Source organism: Petromyzon marinus, chromosome 31 (genome assembly GCF_048934315.1).
Source record: "Petromyzon marinus isolate PM22_M1 ecotype Great Lakes invasive population chromosome 31, UKy_Petmar_22M1.pri1.0, whole genome shotgun sequence".
In the NCBI taxonomy this organism is placed as follows: domain Eukaryota; kingdom Metazoa; phylum Chordata; class Hyperoartia; order Petromyzontiformes; family Petromyzontidae; genus Petromyzon; species Petromyzon marinus.
In genome coordinates, this window is record NC_133697.1 from 7,475,719 (window position 1) to 7,496,252 (window position 20,534).

The 20,534-nt window shown below is 48.6% G+C and overlaps 1 protein-coding gene across 6 annotated transcripts in view; it reads right to left on the bottom strand.

Annotated features, from left to right (window-relative positions):
- LOC116947743 (uncharacterized) overlaps positions 1 to 20,534 on the bottom strand; it is a 60,508-nt gene that overhangs the window by 10,569 nt on the left and 29,405 nt on the right. For 5 of the 6 annotated variants that reach the window (XR_004403722.2, XM_032963803.2, XM_032963801.2 and 2 more), the window contains 8 exons: positions 17,098 to 17,196; positions 11,403 to 11,540; positions 10,114 to 11,019; positions 9,238 to 9,420; positions 8,678 to 8,815; positions 6,345 to 6,521; positions 5,249 to 6,068; positions 2,586 to 2,689 (listed from right to left, as the gene is read on the bottom strand). Coding sequence is in view for 5 of the 6 variants with exons in the window: in XM_032963803.2 (XP_032819694.2) it covers positions 2,586 to 2,689; positions 5,249 to 6,068; positions 6,345 to 6,521; positions 8,678 to 8,815; positions 9,238 to 9,420; positions 10,114 to 11,019; positions 11,403 to 11,540; positions 17,098 to 17,196 (2,565 nt within the window). In the remaining variant the exon portion in view is untranslated. Of the gene's footprint in view, positions 1 to 2,585; positions 2,690 to 5,248; positions 6,069 to 6,344; positions 6,522 to 8,677; positions 8,816 to 9,237; positions 9,421 to 10,113; positions 11,020 to 11,402; positions 11,541 to 17,097; positions 17,197 to 20,534 lie in introns of those variants that run through there. The other variant, XM_032963804.2, reaches the window with a different exon arrangement.

A 20,534-nucleotide genomic window follows, 5' to 3' on the forward strand; every position in this document is an offset into this window, starting at 1 on the left:
TTGTTATTCTGTCTCTCACTGTTCAAATAAACCTACCATTAAAATTATAGACTGATCATTTCTTTGTCAGTGGGCAAACGTACAAAATCAGCAGGGGATCAAATACTTTTTTCCCCTCACTGTAGATTAACCTAGTTGCATTCAGTTGTCCAAATTGCTTCGTGTACTTATCTCGTTGTCTTCCCACTCACCTCACGGCGCTTCCATTTTCATCTACATTCCCTTTATCTCACTACTTCTATACATCTCTCATCTCGAAGCTGTTCTCTCACTAGGATTTCATAAATTGAAAGCCCCACTCCCCCCAAATATAATGTATATCCTGGAACCCCAAGGGGTGACCACACCACTGTTTGTGCAGTCGCAGCAGTGAGGAGCTTTCGGTGTAAAATTGCAGTCAGTGGCGTTACGCGAGTTGTGTATTTCCCCCATCCCACCCTGTCCCCATCCCGGCCTGTCGTTATTAAAAGAAAAATCACGTGAATTACCTGCTTGAGCGCGAACACCAACATGGTGGTCCTCGAATTGTCACTTATATTTAAAACATGTTAACCGCAAGTCGTTAAGAATTATTAATATATATTTTTTAATAGGGCAGTGTGTTTTTTCTGCGAGCGCAGCAACACAGACAGAGCCTCGTTTTGCTTGCGAGAACACAATACTCATTAATTATCAACAATTTCTCATGAGCTTTACACGAGACTGGCCAACACAAAGTTCCTTACCAAAAGGAAGATACTTCTTCTCAAAGCTCAACTCATGCGGCTCGCAGATCAGGTTCAGAAAGCACAAGGCACAGTTCTGCGCTTGAACACCGCAAACACGAGCTTTAAATCGGAGATGGCCTTTTCCATTGCATACGTTGTGCCCAATAATTTGTCAGTTTCCACACACCCCTGCGGGTAATCACCAAAGCGGAGCATCCGCGGTTTTGTGGATATTAAAGATCCCGCAACATTCCTGCATTTACAAGAGCGTGGCAGTCGTGAATATCAATGAAGTGTCCTGTTACTAAACGATGCAGCCGAATAAATGTGAGTGTGTACGTGTTACCAAGTTAATTATTTTTTCCGTCACTTGATGAGAATAATGTTGCTTGAGAATCATCCAATTGCACAAGGGGATTTTTGTTATGAAACGCTATCAATATGCAGTGGCATATTGCACGGAAAAAACCCAACCATGAACAAATCTGTATTAAAAAAAAATTAAGGATGGGTTTACATCCACGGCCAATTATTTTAATGTCACGGGAGGGGGTGGAAAAAAAATACCAAAAATAATTAATCTGTGGTCTTAGGTGTGTAATACCATTGAAAGCGCTGGTTGCACATGCTATGGGCAACACAAAGTGTGCAGCGACCATGGAGGTGAATTAATTATCAAACCGTGTCCTGGCACTCTGTAAGCGATAGGGTTAACAGGAATACAAACGAGGTGGAGAGTGGCAGCCCAAAAGGGACAAAGTAAATTCCGACTGTCCTTGCCGACGGAGGTGTCGTGCTTCAGACATTGGTTCAAAATCCAAAAGCGCAGCCCCTGCAATTGCCGGCTTGCGCCTCTGCTGGCGGGAGGGCCTCCCCACTGTAGGGAGCTCGAGAGAGAGTGCCCGCCGCCCCACCCCCCCAAAAAGGGTACTTGGGTAGTGACTGTGGTTGTCACTGTATGGTGCCGGGGGCTTAAGAAGCCACGGCGGATAATGCGTTGTCATTATGGGCAGCCCGGGTTACGGGGTGTAGTACCACCAGCCCCAGCGGGGCTTGGGTGAGCGCTGGTTAGCGCGGAGGCACCGCGAGCAGCGTGCGGTGCGGGCTGCCGCTGAGGGAGCGTCACCCAGCCAGGGTTACGTTGGGGCATGATACACTGGATGACCTGCTGACACGTGATCGGATGATATTGGAGGGGGGCCACCGGTGGACGGGGGCCACGGGGCGGTTACGTGGTCCAAAAGAGCTCACGGGAAACTTCGAGAAAGAGCTCGAGAGATCTGGAAGGTGGGCGGAGCGAAGGACGGAGCCAGCCCCAGCCCGGGGGGCATATCACGAGGGCCCCGTGAGGAGCTCGAGGTCCTTCGTGTGCTGGTGTTACGAAGATCCACGTCGGGGAGAAGAAGCCTCTAGCCACGCGGTCCGGGACCCAGCTTGTGGTCCGGACCGGGATAGCGAACCGTGTCTAGTTCTGCCGTGGCGTGGTTAGAAGGGCATTGGAGACCCGAGTGTAGATTGTGTTATGTTGCGTGCTGTTGTATAATAAATACTGTTGCTCCCAAGATAATGTCTGCGACTCAGTTGGACTCGCTACACTTGGGCCTACTCTTCCACACTAATCTTCCACTACTATTCACACTGGTGAAATGTCTTGGAAGGGGTGCGAGTACCCGTGCGTTATGCGTGACCTGCCGATCGACTAACTGCGGTGCACCCATTTATTCTGCCGAGCAGACAGAGGTGGGGACGAATGTTATAAATGTGCCGCGAGATCGAATCGAACCGGCGACCTTCTGGTCCCGCGGCGTCCAGTGCACCGACCGTCGCACCGTGGCACGTGACCGCGGTCCGCGTTGTAGGAGGCGCGATGATACAAACCTGGGAGATGTGGGTGGACTCCTTCTTCCGCAGGAACAGATGGTTTTCGTGACTGGGTGCCTCTGCGCCGTCCATCCAGACACCGACGTCTCCGACGGTACTTTCTGAAAATGCAACGGCGACGGTGGCCGTCAGCGCCAGCTGTGACCGCCAGGCCGAAAGTGGGCCAGCCACTTGGAACGATTGTCTTCCAAGACGCGCGGCCAGCGTGGGAGATTAGATCGAAATACCCTCTAATAAGATGGGCTATTCCGCTCCCGATATTGGAGGTCCTTCTGCTAAACAGTCACACGAGCAAGCAATTGCAGGGCTGCACATGTACCTGTACCATACAACCTCGAGGTTGTAACGGGTGTCCAGTGCAAGGTTTTGTTCGTGAAATTAGTGACGCAAAGTGTTTTTGTACGTATATATTTTATTTCAGCCAACGGTGACTATATTTTTGTTTGGCTATACATTCATTTCTGTTCATTGTTTTTGCAGTGCTGCCCTTATGATCGCTTAGATCATGGAAACATTTGGACTCAAGTACAGGTTGGTTCGAATTCAGTTGTCACTTTCGTCATAAATCGGCATGAGTCATGAGCTATCCACTGCTGCGTTGACGCCTCCAACAACTACTCATTGTCCCCGAGATGCCACAATCCACCTTGCTCCTGCACGCTACCCGATCTCGGCTCCATCTCCGCAATGGGTGTCCTCTGATGCATTACCTCGTGTAGCTGCCATTCCTTCAAATCTCTCAACTAAGTTTATCTCTCGTCTATTGTGCATTACGGTTGTATATAACGACTATCGTTCGTGAACTACATATCGTGTTATCTTCCACATTAAAGCGTAGCGGGATGACGGCCATGCGTCAAACCACCTCACGGGAGAGGGCGGCCATTCCCTGAGTCACGGTGGTTTCCGAATGGATGCTTTACCGGTGTCAATTGGGGTGCCGTAATGATGATGCACACTGGATAATATTGGTTTGGAAATCGCCACAGGCTGGTGAGCTAAACGAATATCTACGTTTCTGCGGAGAGACGAATTCATTGATATTAATTTAGTTATTTTTTACGAGTAACGATGCAGATGCGTACGTGGAATTTGTGGCTTTCCCATGACTTCAGAGCCAATTCACGAGCTCCAACTTGATGCATGCATCCTAGTGTGCCATTTTCTTTGGCAGCCAAGGTTAAACTTCGACATTTTTTTATATTGCTAAGAGAAACCGATACTGTATTGCGATTTTATTTCTTTACTTTCCAAAAGCAATCTTGACTGCCCTCCAAAAAAAGTAATCACCACCGCAGCAAACATCGCCATTAATATTGACGACGGTAATGCACAGGCACACCAATGGGCTGCAGGGTGGCACAGTGATGACGCTTGTGACCTCAGCATGAATGGGACTGGATTCGGGTGCCTTGCTGGGTGGATATTTGTACGTTTCTCCCTCAGATCTGCATAGGATTTCCTCAAGATTTTTTTCCTATTTCCTCCCATCGTCGAAAAGAAACATACAATGTAACTGATATTGGCCAATAATCCCCAATGCTTAAACGTTTAACGGCATAGGATTCAAATGGTGATTACGCACAGCAACATTGCCCCCCGACCACGCAAAACTTGGCAGAACCCTTCTGAAAAAAGTCTTGAGGCTCGGGCTATACTGGGTAAGTAAAATAAAAATAGCTGTTGTGGACTCCTTTGAGCCAGTGGCCTGGAACCCTCTTATCACTGCTGTGTGTTTGCGCGCCACAATCATGGACAGCACCGACCAAAAAACAACAAGAAAAGCAAAGCACTTTCTTGATTCTCGGCACAAATGCTCAAGCACTTTATCGTGTAATTCTACAGTGATCCCACACTGTGAACTACAGAAGATTCAATCAAATTTAAATCTGCATTTCAAATAAATTTAACTTAATACCATGCAACTGCTCTTCCTTCTAGCGATATTACGGGGACTCTGCCAGGGTGTAATGGCTTTCACGCTGGACTTTTAATCCGGTGGTCGCCGCTTCAATTTGATCTTCCAGCACGGCAGTTGAAACGAAGGGCAATCGCATTAATTGGCCACGCCTCCGTTCACCAAGCAGTTTAAATATGGGTACAGCACAGCGAGTGGATCGACAGGTCTCGTGCAGTCGGGTAAAGTAAAAGACACTTACTCCAATGGAATCTGGGAGGCGTAGAAGAGTAGGCCAACTGCTCAAGAGGGGCCTTTCTGGAGCTCCCTCTAGTGGGGGCCCTTCAGCCAGCAGTGGCATGGAGAAATTTCAGGGCTGCACCTTTACCTCTTTTTTATCTTTGATCAATAGCCTTCCAACCTGGTTTTTGTGTGTAAAGTCCTGACCTCCATTTAACTGTCATGATCTATAATATTGTTTGTTGTACTGTTGGTCAGTATTTTATCCGTATTAAGAAAAAAAACATATTATACAGTGCAGACAATTTCTACGTAACCACCCCCATCCCCCCACCACTGAAGAAACCTATAGACTCGCATATTACACCTCCAAATACTGTTTGTTGCTAGCCACTTGGAATACTGGGCGTATTGGGCCTTTGGGCCTGTGCTCAGCCACTATGATAACAAGCTGCGGCAACAAGACAGTTTCTATCGATGGTGCCGTGTGTGTGCGTTTTTTTCTCTTTTCAACAATACTTACTGCAAATCCGTTTGCCTTCATTCCTACACGACTTTTTCTCCGCCTGTTCGCATGCGCCGCTCGCTCTGCTATTTACAGCGTCGCCCTTCTCTGGCGACGGCATTGCTTCGGTGGGCGCGAGTCCCAAAGAGTTTTCTCCCAGCAACTCTCCGCCAGGCGCCACCCTCACGTCGTAGCTGTCCCACTCTAGGGAGAGCGACGGGCTCCCTTTACGGACGTGCGCAGGCCTCAGGGACCAACCGAGGCTGGAGGGCGACTCGCGAGCAAATGACAGCTCGGCGAGAGTTCTCGCAGACGCTCCACTCTCCTGGATGTCCTCGCTCGCGGATGCGGTCCGCGCATCAGACGCGAGCGATTCCCGACTTGATGCCAGCTCGTAATCGCGCCGCCATTCTGCTGAACAGTCGTGCTCTGCAGGTCCCATGTAAAGTAGTTCTTCTCCGGAGGCCTCCTCCGAGGTTTTGCGTGACGCGTCTTCAACAGGGGTGGAGGTGAGATGGCGACACCGGCCCGCGACGTCACCTGTCGGTGTCACCGCTTTGGGGTTGCGATGTCCCGGCACCGGCGAGTTCCGAAATCCCAAAGGGCTGAGCGAGGTGTCGCCAATGACGCTGCCGGAAATGACCACCAGTGGCGATGCAGGTGGCTGATGGTGGTGGCTCACGCGGGTCTCATGTGGCCGACAGCCGCGCTCGGGTTTGAGAATTTGAGATTGGCGACAGCCTGGTCCATTGGGCTCGCCACTCGTCCTGGGCTCCGTCACATGAGCGGCTCCGGAAGTCTCTGGAGGGCTTCCCTCACCCTCTCCAGAATCTGGTGGCTGTCAGAGAATAACAACAAAGAAACAAAAGTCAATTGAGTACATATAATTAGCTAATCCAGATGTGCTAAACGCCTATCATGTAGTTTTTGTCTTGATAAAAAAAAGTTTCAAGATTCATAATAAAAATATAGAATTAATTTCCACGTCAAGGCATAATGAACCGCTGGATTTGTTCAATAAAGACCGCACTCATGTTCCTAGTTAAAAACCCTACCATACCTATCGGGGCGGCCCCCTTGTTTACACGGTCCCCCCGTTGTCTCCTGGCCATACCATGGAGATGTTGGCAGACCTGCCGAGGTATCGGGTGACGCGGACCGAGGTCTCCGTGAAGTACTTGAGGGCCTCCTCCAGCCTGTGCCCAGCCGGTCCCACCTCCCCAAGTCGCTCGGCCTGCTTCCGCAGGCTGTTGAGCGTCTCCTGCCGCTTCGACAATTCTTCCTGGAATGCCTGTGGGTGGGGGTGCGGGAGGAAATCATTGAATACAAGGGGGTTTAAAAGCCAAGCATTAATTTTCAGGGCACAGAAACATTGGGACTTTGAAGAAAAAAAACTCAACTCTCTCTCTCTTACCATGAATTAGCTTAAGTATTCATTAACATTGAAACTTCGTATTTATGCCGTTGTACTTTTTATATTTAATAGGCAAGTCCCAATTACACTTTAATCTCTTTAACAAGGTGAAGCCTAGCCAAGGAGGCAGAAGACCAGCTTAGAATCGTAAAACACAATCCTTACGCAGCGCCGTTAGCCGCTACTTGTGTCGGCAACTCAAAACCGAAATCCCATTATCACACCAATAATCCCCCATTAACTGACATCGTAACATCTAGTAAAGTGGATTTCATCTAAGCAGTATATTTATATAGCTTTGGCAATAGGAGCAACTGGGACTTATGTTAAAGTGATGAAAAGAAAAAGTAAATATAACTGTGAAGGTTTTGGCGGCTTGTGCTCTGCAGCTCTTTGGTATATGATTACATAAACATATTTCAGGGTTGCACCGTGTGTTGTTTGGGCTCCCAGCACTTGGGAGTGAAACGTCGGACATTGTCCCATCGGACAATAAAACAAGTGCTTTGTGACCCAAAAAACACCGAACAAATAAATTAATAATTGTGCCAAATTTTAAGCTCTTTCTACCAAACTGTTTAACCCTTTTGCAATGCTGGGAAGGACAGTTTTAGAAAATGTGAGATTCAGAGAATATTTTTATTTCAATACTTCACTCTTTGCTTGGACACTTGTAAAGGCACCGAGGACATTTCAACGAATGTGAAGAGGAAAACTGAAAGACTCATTGGCTGAAGACTCCCAGAGCTACTTTAAGCAGCAACGCATCAGCCGATGAGGATGATGTATCGGCAGGATTGGCACCTGTCCAGGCTTTCCCAGGATGGTCTTCTTTTAGAGATAGTTGCCATCTTGTGAAATCTGTTAAGTCTTCCCAGGGCATTAAAAGTCCTGTTTTGTGTTAGTTGTGTAACTAATAATAATACATTACTCAAGACAATCTGTTTACATGCAGTTCTCCCCTCTTCTGTTGTGAGATATTCTTCGTCCCATGATATGCCATGAACATTTGGTTCAAAGTTGGCATGTGGTTTCAAAGCATCGGGCAAAACGTTGGTCCAACTTTCCACATTTACTGCAATGTCCCTTTTGTTTGTATCTCAGAGGTGGCAACCCAGTCCATTGACCATGAACGAAACAAATTCAGCTCAACACGTAGGCCTTCGCGACCAATATTATTCATCATAAAAGTTTTTAGGTTGGAGCATGAAAATAAATGTTATTAATCCACCACCACATGATGCAGCAAATTAGTAAGGTTTGACACGTAAACAAAACGTGCCAATTAGTAACTACTTCAGCACACCGCTGTTGGGGAGTAAATCCACAACATATACAACTGTGGGTTTATTTGGCACGTGACAAACCTTACTAATATGCTGTCAGGTGGTGGTGGGTTAACGAGACATTTATATTTACACAATCTAACAAAAAAAACCTTTATTATGGACAAACTCCTTCTGCAAACTCTTTGGTTCTTTTCGGTAAAGTCACGTAGGTAGTAGCACCTGGGTCACTTACTCCAGTGACCCGGGTGCTACTGCGGGGTCCACTTTCTGCCCTGCCTCCTCCCCCCCCTTCTCTCTCCCCCCCTACTGCCGAGGCCTACTATATAACATCGTGCCATGGCAGATCTCTCGCCTACTTCAGCAGTTTTCTCTTGCTGTGGTTGACCCACCTGATGACGATTGCTTGTGTTGCGATCGAAACGTCGTGATCTATTATTTTTCTACCCACGTGACTTTACCGAAAGAACCGAAGAGCATGGATTCCTGCAGTCACGAACGCGTCAAATCAAGAACATTCTGTAAACTTGTTTTTAAAGGCCGCTTTGCATCTCCACTTCAGAATGCCCCCCCCCCCATCATTTATTTTCACTCCCACACGTTCTTTAAAAATTTGCTCAAATCCAGACACGTATTTACTCTCACCGATTACAGCTTCACAAGCGCTATTTGGCACAGGCCCAACTTGACATGCTGGGCCTTCAGTCCCCGTGCTCAGAGACGGTAAAATACACAACCGATCCATACCCTGAGCTGGTCGCTCCGGGCCTGCGCTTCGCACTCGCCAAAGCGCTCGAGGTTTGTGAGCCGCAGATCCGTCTCCGTGAGCCACACCATGAGGTCCTTGCACGCCCCTTCGAACTCCTCCCACTGAGCCACAGAGCGCTACAAAAGTGCACGGAGAGACGAGCGTGTCGCGCGACCGTCCAGAATCCCAGCGTGGCGCCAGTTTAGAAATGATTCACCAAACGCAGCGTCACTCTGTCAACTACATGCATTTCGACTCATTCATCACATGCAACGTCCATCAGTTAACCGCGAGGACACAGGGTCACCACACCACCTACAAAAGCGCCTTGACGCTTTCACCGCGCAACGTCCATCAGCACGACCCGCACACGCAGCGTCGCCACATCGTCCACGCATGTTACAGGCCCGTTCCACCGCGTGCGACGTCAGCGGCAGGGCTCGGCTTCTACAGTGGGAGGGGGAAAAAAAAACAAACACCGGGCGCGCCTCCCTCGATCCACGCCGGACCGCGCCGGCGTGGCTCTGTCGTGCGGTGGAAAAGGAGGCGCCCCGCTCACCCGCAGGGTTTTGATGATCGTTGCCACCACCTTCTTGAGGCCCACCCAGCGGTGGTTGCAGGCTTGCACCCGCGGCCGCTGCATGGCCACGGTGCCCGGGTCGCCGGAGCACAGCAGCTGGCGGTGCCGCACCTTGAGCTCCTCGAGACGCGTCAGCCCCTGCTGCACCTCGTGCTGCACTGCCTGGCACACAGGGAGGGGGTGGCGGTGGAGAGTCGGGGCGCAGGCACCGTCAAAGCCAGGAACCAGCGGGGGAGGTATGGGCTGAGGGGAGTAACGGGGGTGCGTATCATTCAGCAGTATTTTTTCTCTCTCGTTTAAATTTTAATCAGCCTCCGGTTTATTTTGCGTCAGCTCATTGGACTTGCGGTCCAGAGGTCACCAGTTCGATTCCATCTGCCAGCGTGACAGTTAAAAACAATGGGGCACGTTTCTTAAATACCCTCCCAGTGTTCTGTTCAACCAGCAGTTTTAAAATGGGTGCCCCCAGGTCACATGTAGTGGGGGGGCACATTGTGAGCAACCCCCACTTATTCTAGTATTCCTGGCCAGCGTGGAAGAGCAGGCCAAATACCCTCCGCAGCAGCTCTCCCGAGTGGAGACCATTCATCCAGCAGGGACACGAGCACGTGATTGCAGGGCTGCGCACCTTAACCATTTTTTACCTTCACATATAGCCAGGCTTATTCACGTAACAGTTTTTTTTGTTTAATCGCTCCTAGGCTGAGCGTAGGCACGTGGTTAGGATCCACAGCCAACAGCGAGAGGTACCCTGGATGTGGCGTGCCGTGCGCGTAAATATTTCCCTGGGGGAGCGCGAACTGCGACGCGGGGGCGAAGCGACTCCCGGGGTCACGGCCGCGTGGCGGTAGTTACCACGAACGTGTTGAGCTCGTCGCGGCTTTGGGGAAGCTCGAGCCTCCTCACGGAGTCGCGAGCGGAGACTCGGTGCTCGAGTCGGGCGAGCCAGCCCTCGAAGTCCTCGCACATCCTTGCCAGGGCTAAGGGGCCCGGCGGCGATCCCTCCGCCTCGGCGGTGCACTTGCCCTCAGCGGCGGCAGCGGCGGCGGCAGTGGGAGCAGCAGCGGGAGCCCTGTGCGGCCCCAAGTCTTTGGCGTCATTGGTTTCGGCAGCCCCGGCGTCATCCCGCAGGCCAGCATCACCGCGCTTCGGTTCGCCGTCCAGAATGTCGGACGGCGCGGGCGTCTCTGCCTGCCTTCGCACGCCGGTGCCCTTCGATGCTGCTCGCTGTTCTACAGAGGTTGCTACGTCGGCGCCGCTGTCGGCAAACGCCGGCTCCAAGTCTGAGTTGGCCTTGCACGCATCAGCCAGAGCCTTCGGAGGTGGCCGCGCGTCAAATTGCGTGGGCCGATCCCTGGCACCCGATGGGGATGGCGCCGTCCTAGTTGGAGAATTATCACGAATCGCTTGCTTAACACAACGGGAGATTATTAAGGCTCCGCCGTTCGCCAATTCGGGCAGGACCCCCACGTTGTCAGCCTCCACCATTGGAGCAGTCAGCGGGTTGGATGCAGCCACTGCTGCCGCAGCTGTAAAATCAAGAGGTGGAGTTTCCGTGTTGGCAAAGTCCTCCTCTTCCGATCCTCGATTTTCCTTCGGTATCGGCGGCGGAGCGGCAAGAGGGGGAGGAGACGGCACGTCCGCTGCCGCTTGGCTCGCGTCGACCAACTCGGGGGCCACTTCCCCTCCACGTTCTTGCACGATCCGCTCGACCGCAGCCAGGAGGGCCTCTGGTGTGAGAGCCTGGAAAAATCCAATGTCCTGCAAGACAAGACGCCAAAAATGTATTGGCTCGCCCATGAGTGCTTGACGGTTGTGAGTGCTGTCGTATTAGCTTGCCCGGGCTCTTTTACAAACAAATGGCCACACTACTCTCTGAATATATTAAATCTCGGTCTACTTCTAACACCGACACACTGCTGCCAAAGTAGTTTGGAATCTTGATTGCATTAAATTTTATTTCCCCCTGTGGTGGAACACACGTCAATAATGGTCAGGAAGTAAATGCGGAAAAGTTGGGACTCACCCACGTACATCTGATGTAAGACTCAAGAACTGTACCCGACCCTGTTTTTTTTTCATTTTTCATATACATTTCAGACAGTGACTGAATGGAGTGCTCCTGACGGCATGAGCTGTCATACCCGATCGAGTGATGCATCGTCTGCGTTTGCCGATGGAGAGCCACAGCCAGCAGGATGGACCATCCCACAGTTGCCATTCTCCCACTCCTCCTCTGCTTCCACCAGTGGTGGCAGGGTAAGGGGAGGCCCAGATTTCCTCTGCAACAGAACGCAGGATGGACGTGTGCACGTCATACAATCTCTCATCTGCACATGCTCATTCCACCGTAATATCAGGCAGTTCAGGAAATTATAACGTGGGTCGAAAATGTAAATCTATCTCAAAATTCTCATTGCACAATTTCCAAGCCAGTAACCTCATATGAATGATCGTGATTAACGTTCAATAAAGAGTCCTCCGTTACCGCTGAGGATTCTAAGTGACTTGCATTGCATCTTGTCTCAGTGGCAGCTGTCCCCTCTGGGCACAACGTGCCTCAGCACCTGGCTTGCTATTGGGCATCAGTCTGCCAGTAGGAAGTAATGACTGCTGCTGTGTGTAATCCCAATGGAGTCATTTTTAGCATTTGGATCATGGCACAGACACACAATGGCCTACTCCTTTAAAACGATGTCGGGGTATCTTTAAGGCCCACTGCAAAGTAGACCGCGAGGACAGGCCTGCCGGATTTTAATTGGGGCACCATGGTGGTGAGTTACTAACTACCTCGCCTGGTACGCAGGAGGCTGTGGGTTCCATCCAGACCATGATGCCTGTATATTTGGAGTTTGCATGTTCTTCCTGTGGTTGTGTGGGTTTTTCTCCGGATCCTCCGGTTTTTCTCTCCACATTTAGAATCAACATGCATTTATAATTCTTGGCTGCTAGAAATTTCCACGCGATACGCCGCTTTATTCAGCTATCATTTGTGGCCAGGTTGCTTTTGAAAAAGAGCTGTCTAGCTCAGTGGGCCTCACTTGGTAAAATAAACAAGAGTTTATCTTCGAATGCAAACCTTGCAACAAGAGGCAGATGAGCTACCAATGAGACATGTCACCTCCCTGACCTATCAACAACTTACCAACAACAATCTACGTGCACTGAGCAGAAGTAGCATCAAGCAAGTTCAATAGGGCAGCAATATCTTCAGTGTTGATGAAATTGTAGGTAATGGTTCTAAACCCCATGCGCTTGTTGTACGTTGCAATTTTATTTTAAGAAACATTTAACTAGGAAGGGCGGAATGTGATGACCCTGTTTGATGCATTACAACATCTGGGCAAGAAACAAAGACCCAGGGAAAGTTGTGTGAATATCTATTTTGGTGTTTTTCTAATGCCAATTTTATTTTAATTATGCTATTGGTGTCGTAACGTGAGATAAAGCATCCAAGTGGAACTCGAGCAGACCTGATGTATCACCCTGTATATACGAGAACGCCCCATAGAAGGTGATATACCTACGATAATCACCCAGGAATGTCCTGAACGCTCATGGTGTCACTCAACATCAGCCCCCTTCATTAATATTCATTAGCAGGTGCCGTCCTGAAAATGGACACCTCCCCACCCCTCCTCATTAATAATCATGAACGGCTGATGTCACTCCATATTGGAGTGACATCAGCAGAAACTTAAATTTGTTTAGGCACAATTTGCTTGCACTTTGCCACTATACACTTACGATAATCACCCAGGAATGTCCTTAAAGCTCGTGACGTTACTCCACATCTACCAGCACCCCTCAGAAATATTCATCAGCAGGTGACGTCCTCCAAATGGACACCCTCCCCATTATTATTACCGACTGAGCCAAGACTGTCTGTGTGCAATGCTCGTGACGTCACTCCACATCGACCAACCCCCCTCATTAATAATCATGAACAGGTTACATCCTTCACATGCCCCCCCCCCCTCATTAATAATCATGAGCAGGTGACGTCACTCACATGGAACACCCTTCCCCCTTCATTATTAATCATGATAAGGTGACGTCCTCCAAATGGACCCCCCCCCTCATTAATAATCATGAGCAGGTGACGTCACTTACATGGAACACCCTCCCCCCTCATTAATAATCATGATAAGGTGACGTCCTCCAAATGGACAACCCCCCCCAATTCATAATAATTAGCGGCTGACGTCACTCCACATGGGGGGCCGAGGCACCTCCTCCCCCTCCCCCCCAACTCACAACCCTCACTACAAAGGCAGAACCCTCACGTCATCACGTGATCTCCTTAACGCTGTTGAGACATCAAAGTAAAAAGGACGTCATGATGAACAAGGGAATATAACCTTAAAATTAAATAGGTCTGTGTCACCGCACCCTTACAAACTGCACACGAATTGATGCAATGAATAGCACGTCGCTGTCTGCTTTTCGCTTGCAAGTTTCAAATTTACTGCAATGCACCCATCCTTGGATGGGTGAAATATCTCCAAAGTGACCTTTCAACCACCGAAATCGGAGCTGCACTTTTCCATACCCCTGACTATAGAACATTCTTTTGTTGTTGCATGGCAATCAAATAAAAATGTTTAGTTCGCAAAATAATTACTTTTGGCAATTTCCGTGATTTTTGTTACGCAATTGTTTTTGTTGTGTGCTGCCATTCCGAACCGGGCTGAAACTATAAATTCACCTCATATAGAAGGACCAAATTTAATCATGGGTGTGATTTAGCAGCGCTGGCTCATTGCTTTGATACTTTGTTCAAATTCGGGTTTTTACCCAATTGTGAAATAAATTGGAAATTTCAAGTGCAGCAGCAAGTTGATGACTTCAGCCCAAACAGCAAAGACCGCACAAAATATCTCATCAAATAAGCCTTTTGTTTATCACATGGAGATTGGCAGGGTGGATCAGAGGTCACAGGGTTGAGATGGTACGCTGAGACCCGATCCTAGGTTTGAATTCAGGGCAGCCACCTTTGATTAAACTGGATTCTCAAGTGTATTTTTGGTTGATGGGCTGAGCCCAGTCAACAATAACAAAGCAAAAACATATGTATGTTGAACTTCTTTTGCACCGTACTTAACCAACCATGCTAATCATAGGTGGGGGGGGGGGGGGGGGGACAAAGTAAACACAAAAACCACTTCTAAAGAAACTAGTTTTTTAATCTGGATGATGTAAAGTGCATAGCTATAGTGAATTCCTAATATCGGAAGGAAGAGTGTTCCAGACGGCCGCAAAAGCGCATTTGAAAGCGTGCGATGCGGTGACCGTCTTTGTTTGATGGCCAGCATCTAAAAGCCGCTGCGAGGATGACCGGAGTTGGCGGGGTGATGGTTCATGCCCCTCGACGACAAGAGGCACTTAATTTGGCTAAATTCCAGCTTCGAGAATGAAAACATTGCCGTGAATGTCACGTGAAGAACCTTACTCTCTCTCTCTGTACCAGACCAGGTGGGAAAATGCTGCCCCCTACTGTGTTGAACAGAAGTCACTTAAATGGATCTCGGGTAGATCTCTGATTTATCTCCGACGCAGACTTTTGCACTGCAGTTGTGGGCGTTTCAAATTAATAATTAATCTCATGACAGCAACGTCAAATCTTCGTAAAATTGTGGAAAAACAAGCGTTCGCTTTTCATTCCATTTGGCTAAACCTCAGCTCGGAAAACCTAATATTTCATACGACAAATGATAATTTGAAAGCGGTTTGTGTGTTGGGAAGTGTACCCCCCCCCCCCCATGTGCAAGAATAATAAACAAAAAAACACTTTAAGGACGTTTCACAATAATTCCTGTGAAAATCTCTTCCTCTGCCATTCGAAGACGCGTGGGAGTACCCGTGCTCTTGTGTGATTTTTCTCAACAGATACTTTGTCTTGTAATGTGACTCTCCAAAAGTGCCCCAGGAATAAAACTGGGAGAAAACGCCAAAGCATATTTACGCATGCAAGAAGCAAAAAAAACTAAACAAAAAAACCTTTCTCTTTTCAAGTCACACAATTACCGCTGGGGAGGTCAGGTGAGCACACATGGGACACAGGAGTTCCCCACTGTTCTTGCTGCTGCTGCTGCTGTTGTGACCTCTGTGCTGGGGCAAACATGGTGTCAAGAGGTCAACTACCTGGTTTTAATGGGATGTCGTAGGTTCGATCCCGATCCTGACGCCTGTATATTTGGAGTTTGCATGTCTCTCACACATTTAGAATCAACACGCGTTTCAAGTATTCGGCTGCTAAAAAATTTCCACGTAAGCCACTCCATTGAACTATCATTTTGTGCCCAGGTCGCTTCTGAAAAAAAAAAAAGCTATATAGCCTTACCTGCCAAAATTAAAATAGTTTCATCTACGTTATCAAAATTCGTCCCCCGGGAGCAGCTGAGCCAGTGCCAGGTGTGTGGAGAGCGAGCGTGGACCCACACACACGGCACACGCAAAAATAGCGTGGACCCACACACACGGCACACGCAAAAATAGCGTGGACCCACACACACGGCACACGCAAAAATAGCGTGGGCCCACACACACGGCACACGCAAAAATAGCGTGGGCCCACACACACGGCACACGCAAAAATAGCGTGGACCCACACACACGGCACACGCAAAAATAGCGTGGGCCCACACACACGGCACACGCAAAAATAGCGTGGACCCACACACACGGCACACGCAAAAATAGCGTGGACCCACACACACGGCACACGCAAAAATAGCGTGGGCCCACACACACGGCACACGCAAAAATAGCGTGGGCCCACACACACGGCACACGCAAAAATAGCGTGGACCCACACACACGGCACACGCAAAAATAGCGTGGGCCCACACACACGGCACACGCAAAAATAGCGTGGACCCACACACACGGCACACGCAAAAATAGCGTGGACCCACACACACGGCACACGCAAAAATAGCACGCGCGCGCGCACACACGGCACGCACAGGGCCGCTCGTCATCGGCGCATAGCTTGTGTTACAGCCGATCAGAGAGCGGCCACCGGTACACATGGTGTGTGGTGTTGGGTCCTTAAAAATGTACAGAACTGCATGTGCCGAAGATATAATTGGAATCAGCAGAAGTTGATTAGCGCCGATTTGTTCCTCTTTTTATGGCTTTGCAGAAATGCGCCGGGGCCAGCTGATTGAGCGCCATTTGGCACGAGAGGGATTTCCAGCAAGCAGCTGTCTTAATGAGAGGTACAGAAAGGGGTCATGATGTGAAGGCCGGCAATGTTATTTTTTTAAATTATAATGTGACTCAGCTGTGCTTTGTTGCCCATTAAAGTGCACAACAATGTCCGATTGAGCGAGCGCTTCGACTAAATCATCCGGTTCCTATCCGAGGCGATGCCTCACAAGTCTTCTGATTAGCTCTCCGACGTATTTTCAGGGGGTTGTTGCACTGCAATGTTTGTTCGACAAGAACAAACACCGTACGTGTGCCCATTCAGTTCATGAAGCTCCACCGCAAGTGGAGGAAAACAAATTTAAACATCGCACGGCAAGACCCTCAAAACACGTCGGCGAGCTCTGCAGCGCGACCTTTAAAACCTATGCGGTTGTTGTTCAATCTTTTCGTTGCGCAAGTTAAAAAAAATGACCCATGTCATATTGGCTGGCATTGTTAAACATACTACGGACCTCCAAATATGAAGGGTCAACTCATTGTATTAATACTCTACAATGTATTGTTCGATTGCCTCTACGAATGGCCAAGCCCACAGACGTTCATAAAGTATGCCTTCCTCTTCAGCCGCGCCCCGGGAGCGTGGAAAGGCACCAAATAACCCAGACGGTCTGGCTAGGCATTCACCATGGTGGCAGGGTGCCGGGATCGTCTCCTGACCAGGTCGCCCTTGGCCGTCAATCCGGCGATGCACTCCCAGTAGCCACGTATTCGCCTAGCCAGTGCCTGCATCAATCCGAGACACACACACATGCAGAAGCATGGGTACAGCGTGGTTTTGCACGAGATGGAATCTGGATGTTGCAACAGTCACCAAGTAGGTAAACTATATTATATATAAAAAACGAAATCATTTTTGTATTTTACCAGGTAAGGCCCACTGAGCTATGTAGCTCTTTTCGAGAAGAGACCTGGCCACAAATGACAGCTCAACGAAGTGGCTTATCCTATGGAAATTGATAGCAGCCAAATACTCTAAACGCACGTTTCTAAATAAGGGAGGGATAAACTGGAGGACCGGGAGACAAATCCACGCGACCACAGGGAGCACGTGCAGTAGAGTGAGGGTGTGTTGGCCGTGGTGATAGGCAGAGGGCCTACGGCCAGGTCCGCAATCCTTTGACGAGTTAAACAGCACGTCAAGGTAACCAAGGACCACCCTCCGTATGCCGACCCAACCACGGTTGGGTCTTCGCCGACCACCCTCATTCACCGCTCCGCAGCCTCGCCAATTAATGTGGAGTGGTGGCGTAGCTGTTAGCGACTACGCTCCGGTGACTTCGATTCGAGTGATACCTCAAACGGTTTATCGGCTCTCCTTTCACCAAACCGCAGTTACCAGGATGGTTAAGTATTGTTAAACAACCCCTACAATCAACATTGCGTGGGGAAGGTCTTCGTTCAGCAGTGGCTTGCCAAAGGGTTGATTTATATTTGTAAATGTTAATTTATTTAATGGTATTTATGTCAAAAAGATGCTGTCAAGCTATATTATTATTATTTCACAACAAAAATAATTGCGGTGCCCATTTTGAACTGAACATTTCAATTATTGAATTAATTGCAATACATCCTTTAGAGGCAAATAAATCAGAGCTATCAAACTGCCATGAGCACCATGCCGTTGCTTGTTAGAGCGGGAAGGCACTTTGGCTCGACTCGGACGCGGAGTTTAATTGCCATGATCACAATGCAGCATTCCAAACAACTAAATAAATAAATAACACTGCGTGAAGCGAGTTGCGAACGCAAGCAATGCAAATCCGCGGCACGGAGTTGACAGACCTCTGTGATAATGAAAAGTGAGGAGTAATTTCTGGAGCCACCTCCGACATAAAGTGAGCTCTTCATTTTTTTCTCAGCGTGCATTCAATACGAACATAGCTATACCTGTAATTGGCGTAACGATCCCAACTAATTGGGATTATTTGGCATCATTTGACTCTTGTTTCATTGACTATACTTACACCTCCTTCGCAGTCCCTCATTACAAAAAACTGCACTCAATATTTGTGTGAATGAACGGAACGTGCGAGAATAATTGCGTGATTGTGAGCTTCAAGTAAAATGCACGCGATAAGATCCAACATCTTATTATGGCTTCATTCTGCAGCAGTGGCACGAGTGGATAGCATGCTGTAACTATGAAACCGCCCATCTGAGTTGTATTCAAACCACAACTAACATCAGGTGGAGTGATATCTTCAACAATTCACATTGACCATATATTGGTGACGTTGGGGGTTAGGGGTGCAGGGTTGCCACCCGTCCTGCTTTCCCCAGGAACGTCCTCTTGTAGAGGCAGCTGCTGTCCTGGCAAATCGGTCAGTCTTCCCAGGACATCAAAAGTCCAGGTTTTTTTTTGTCAATTGTGCAATAATACAAATACATCACTCTAGATGATGGCACCGCGAGATTACTCTTCTTCCCATGACATTTCCCGGTTTTTACGTAACACAAAGGTGGCAACTCTAGGTGTGCAAAGCACCAGTTCTAATTTCACTCTCCACTGCCAGCTGTGGCCAGGAATTGAGCTCAGGCCCTCAACTTAAGTGAGGGTTGAAACCTGTCCAGCATTTGTCTGCCGAAACAAAATGCAGCTGGAAAACATTAAAACATGTCACGCTTATGTGCAGAGGCAAATGGAAGACTTAATTTATTTAAATGTGCCTACAAGTGTTTGTCAAATCGTTTGCATTGTTGAATTAAATGCTGGCATGCACTCAAAGATTAACAAAGACCATAGAGATTAACATTTTCAACAAAGACCGTGGGTGGATGGGTGAGAGGTCGTTGTCAAATATGACAAAAAAAAACCGCAGAACTGCACCGCGCAAGACGATTCCTTCGATGTTGTTAAAGCATCTGCGGCGTTGCAAAAAAAAAGGGGGTTGCGCAATGCATCGATGTGAAACTCCCCCACCTCCCCGTGCTTCTCCATTTTAAAAATCACTTTGCTCAGTCCCACGAGATCTCCTCCGTCTGCCAACACACAGTCCGCACGCTTTGCAAATAGGGGGAAAATAATGTTCGTGGGTCGTTTACGCACTGCTCAAGCGATGTCAACACTTAAGCGATGCTGACGGGCCTCCGGGGTGTCATTTTATTACGACTGCGTTACATCATTATACCGCTGTATGCTGTCAATTTATCGATATGCACTGTACACGTGCGGAGCTTTTTGTCAATCTACCGCTGGATGAGGGTCACACGGGTCACTGTGTATGCCGTGTGGGTCACCCAGGGGTTATTTGAACATACTTCACCAGGCTGGTTAGTCCGGGTTGGTGAACGCTGGGAGCAACAACATTGGGTTTTAATTTTCGATTTAAAGCTTTCGTGACTGCAATGATTCATCTTCTTTGGTTCTTTCGGTAAAATTGATAAAATAAAATAACGCAATAATATTCTCACAAAGAGAATATTATTGTGTTATTTTATTTTATCAATTTATTATTTTATTCTCATTCTACGTGACTTTACCGAAAGAACCAAAGAAGATGAACAACATTGGGGTTTTGTTGCACTGCCCTCTGCTGCTCGGCACGCGGCAGCGCGGTAGGAGCCGAAAACAACCTGCCACGCATGGTGGCTGTCCGTCTCGACACCATCCAGGCCCAAGCCTGCTTGGCTCGCAGAGATCTAACGAGATTCCCGGTGGCCATCGGCGCACTTTGCAATGGACGCTTCTGCGACTCGCGCCAACGGAAAATGCCACCTCGCTTTTAACAGCCTCGCGTGCGCAGTGACAAAAAGAGCGCCGACTTTTGTTCCTCCGTCGACCTGCAACGGGCGCGCCCTTTGAACGAGGAGAGATCAACGTGGCAAATGGAGGCTTCGAAACGGCAAAAAAATAAAACACAACGCAGGATCGTCAATCGACCAGCCGCAACATTACCCGTTTTAAATCTTCACCGAAAGCTTTCGTGACTTGCAGGAATTCACATTCTTTGGGTAGGTGGTTTTTAAATTAATCACAACACAAGTGACCGTCATCAGGAGGAAAACAGAAGGGGAAAGCTGCTGACTGCAGACCGTTTTGAAGGTTTAAAATGGGTATAGTC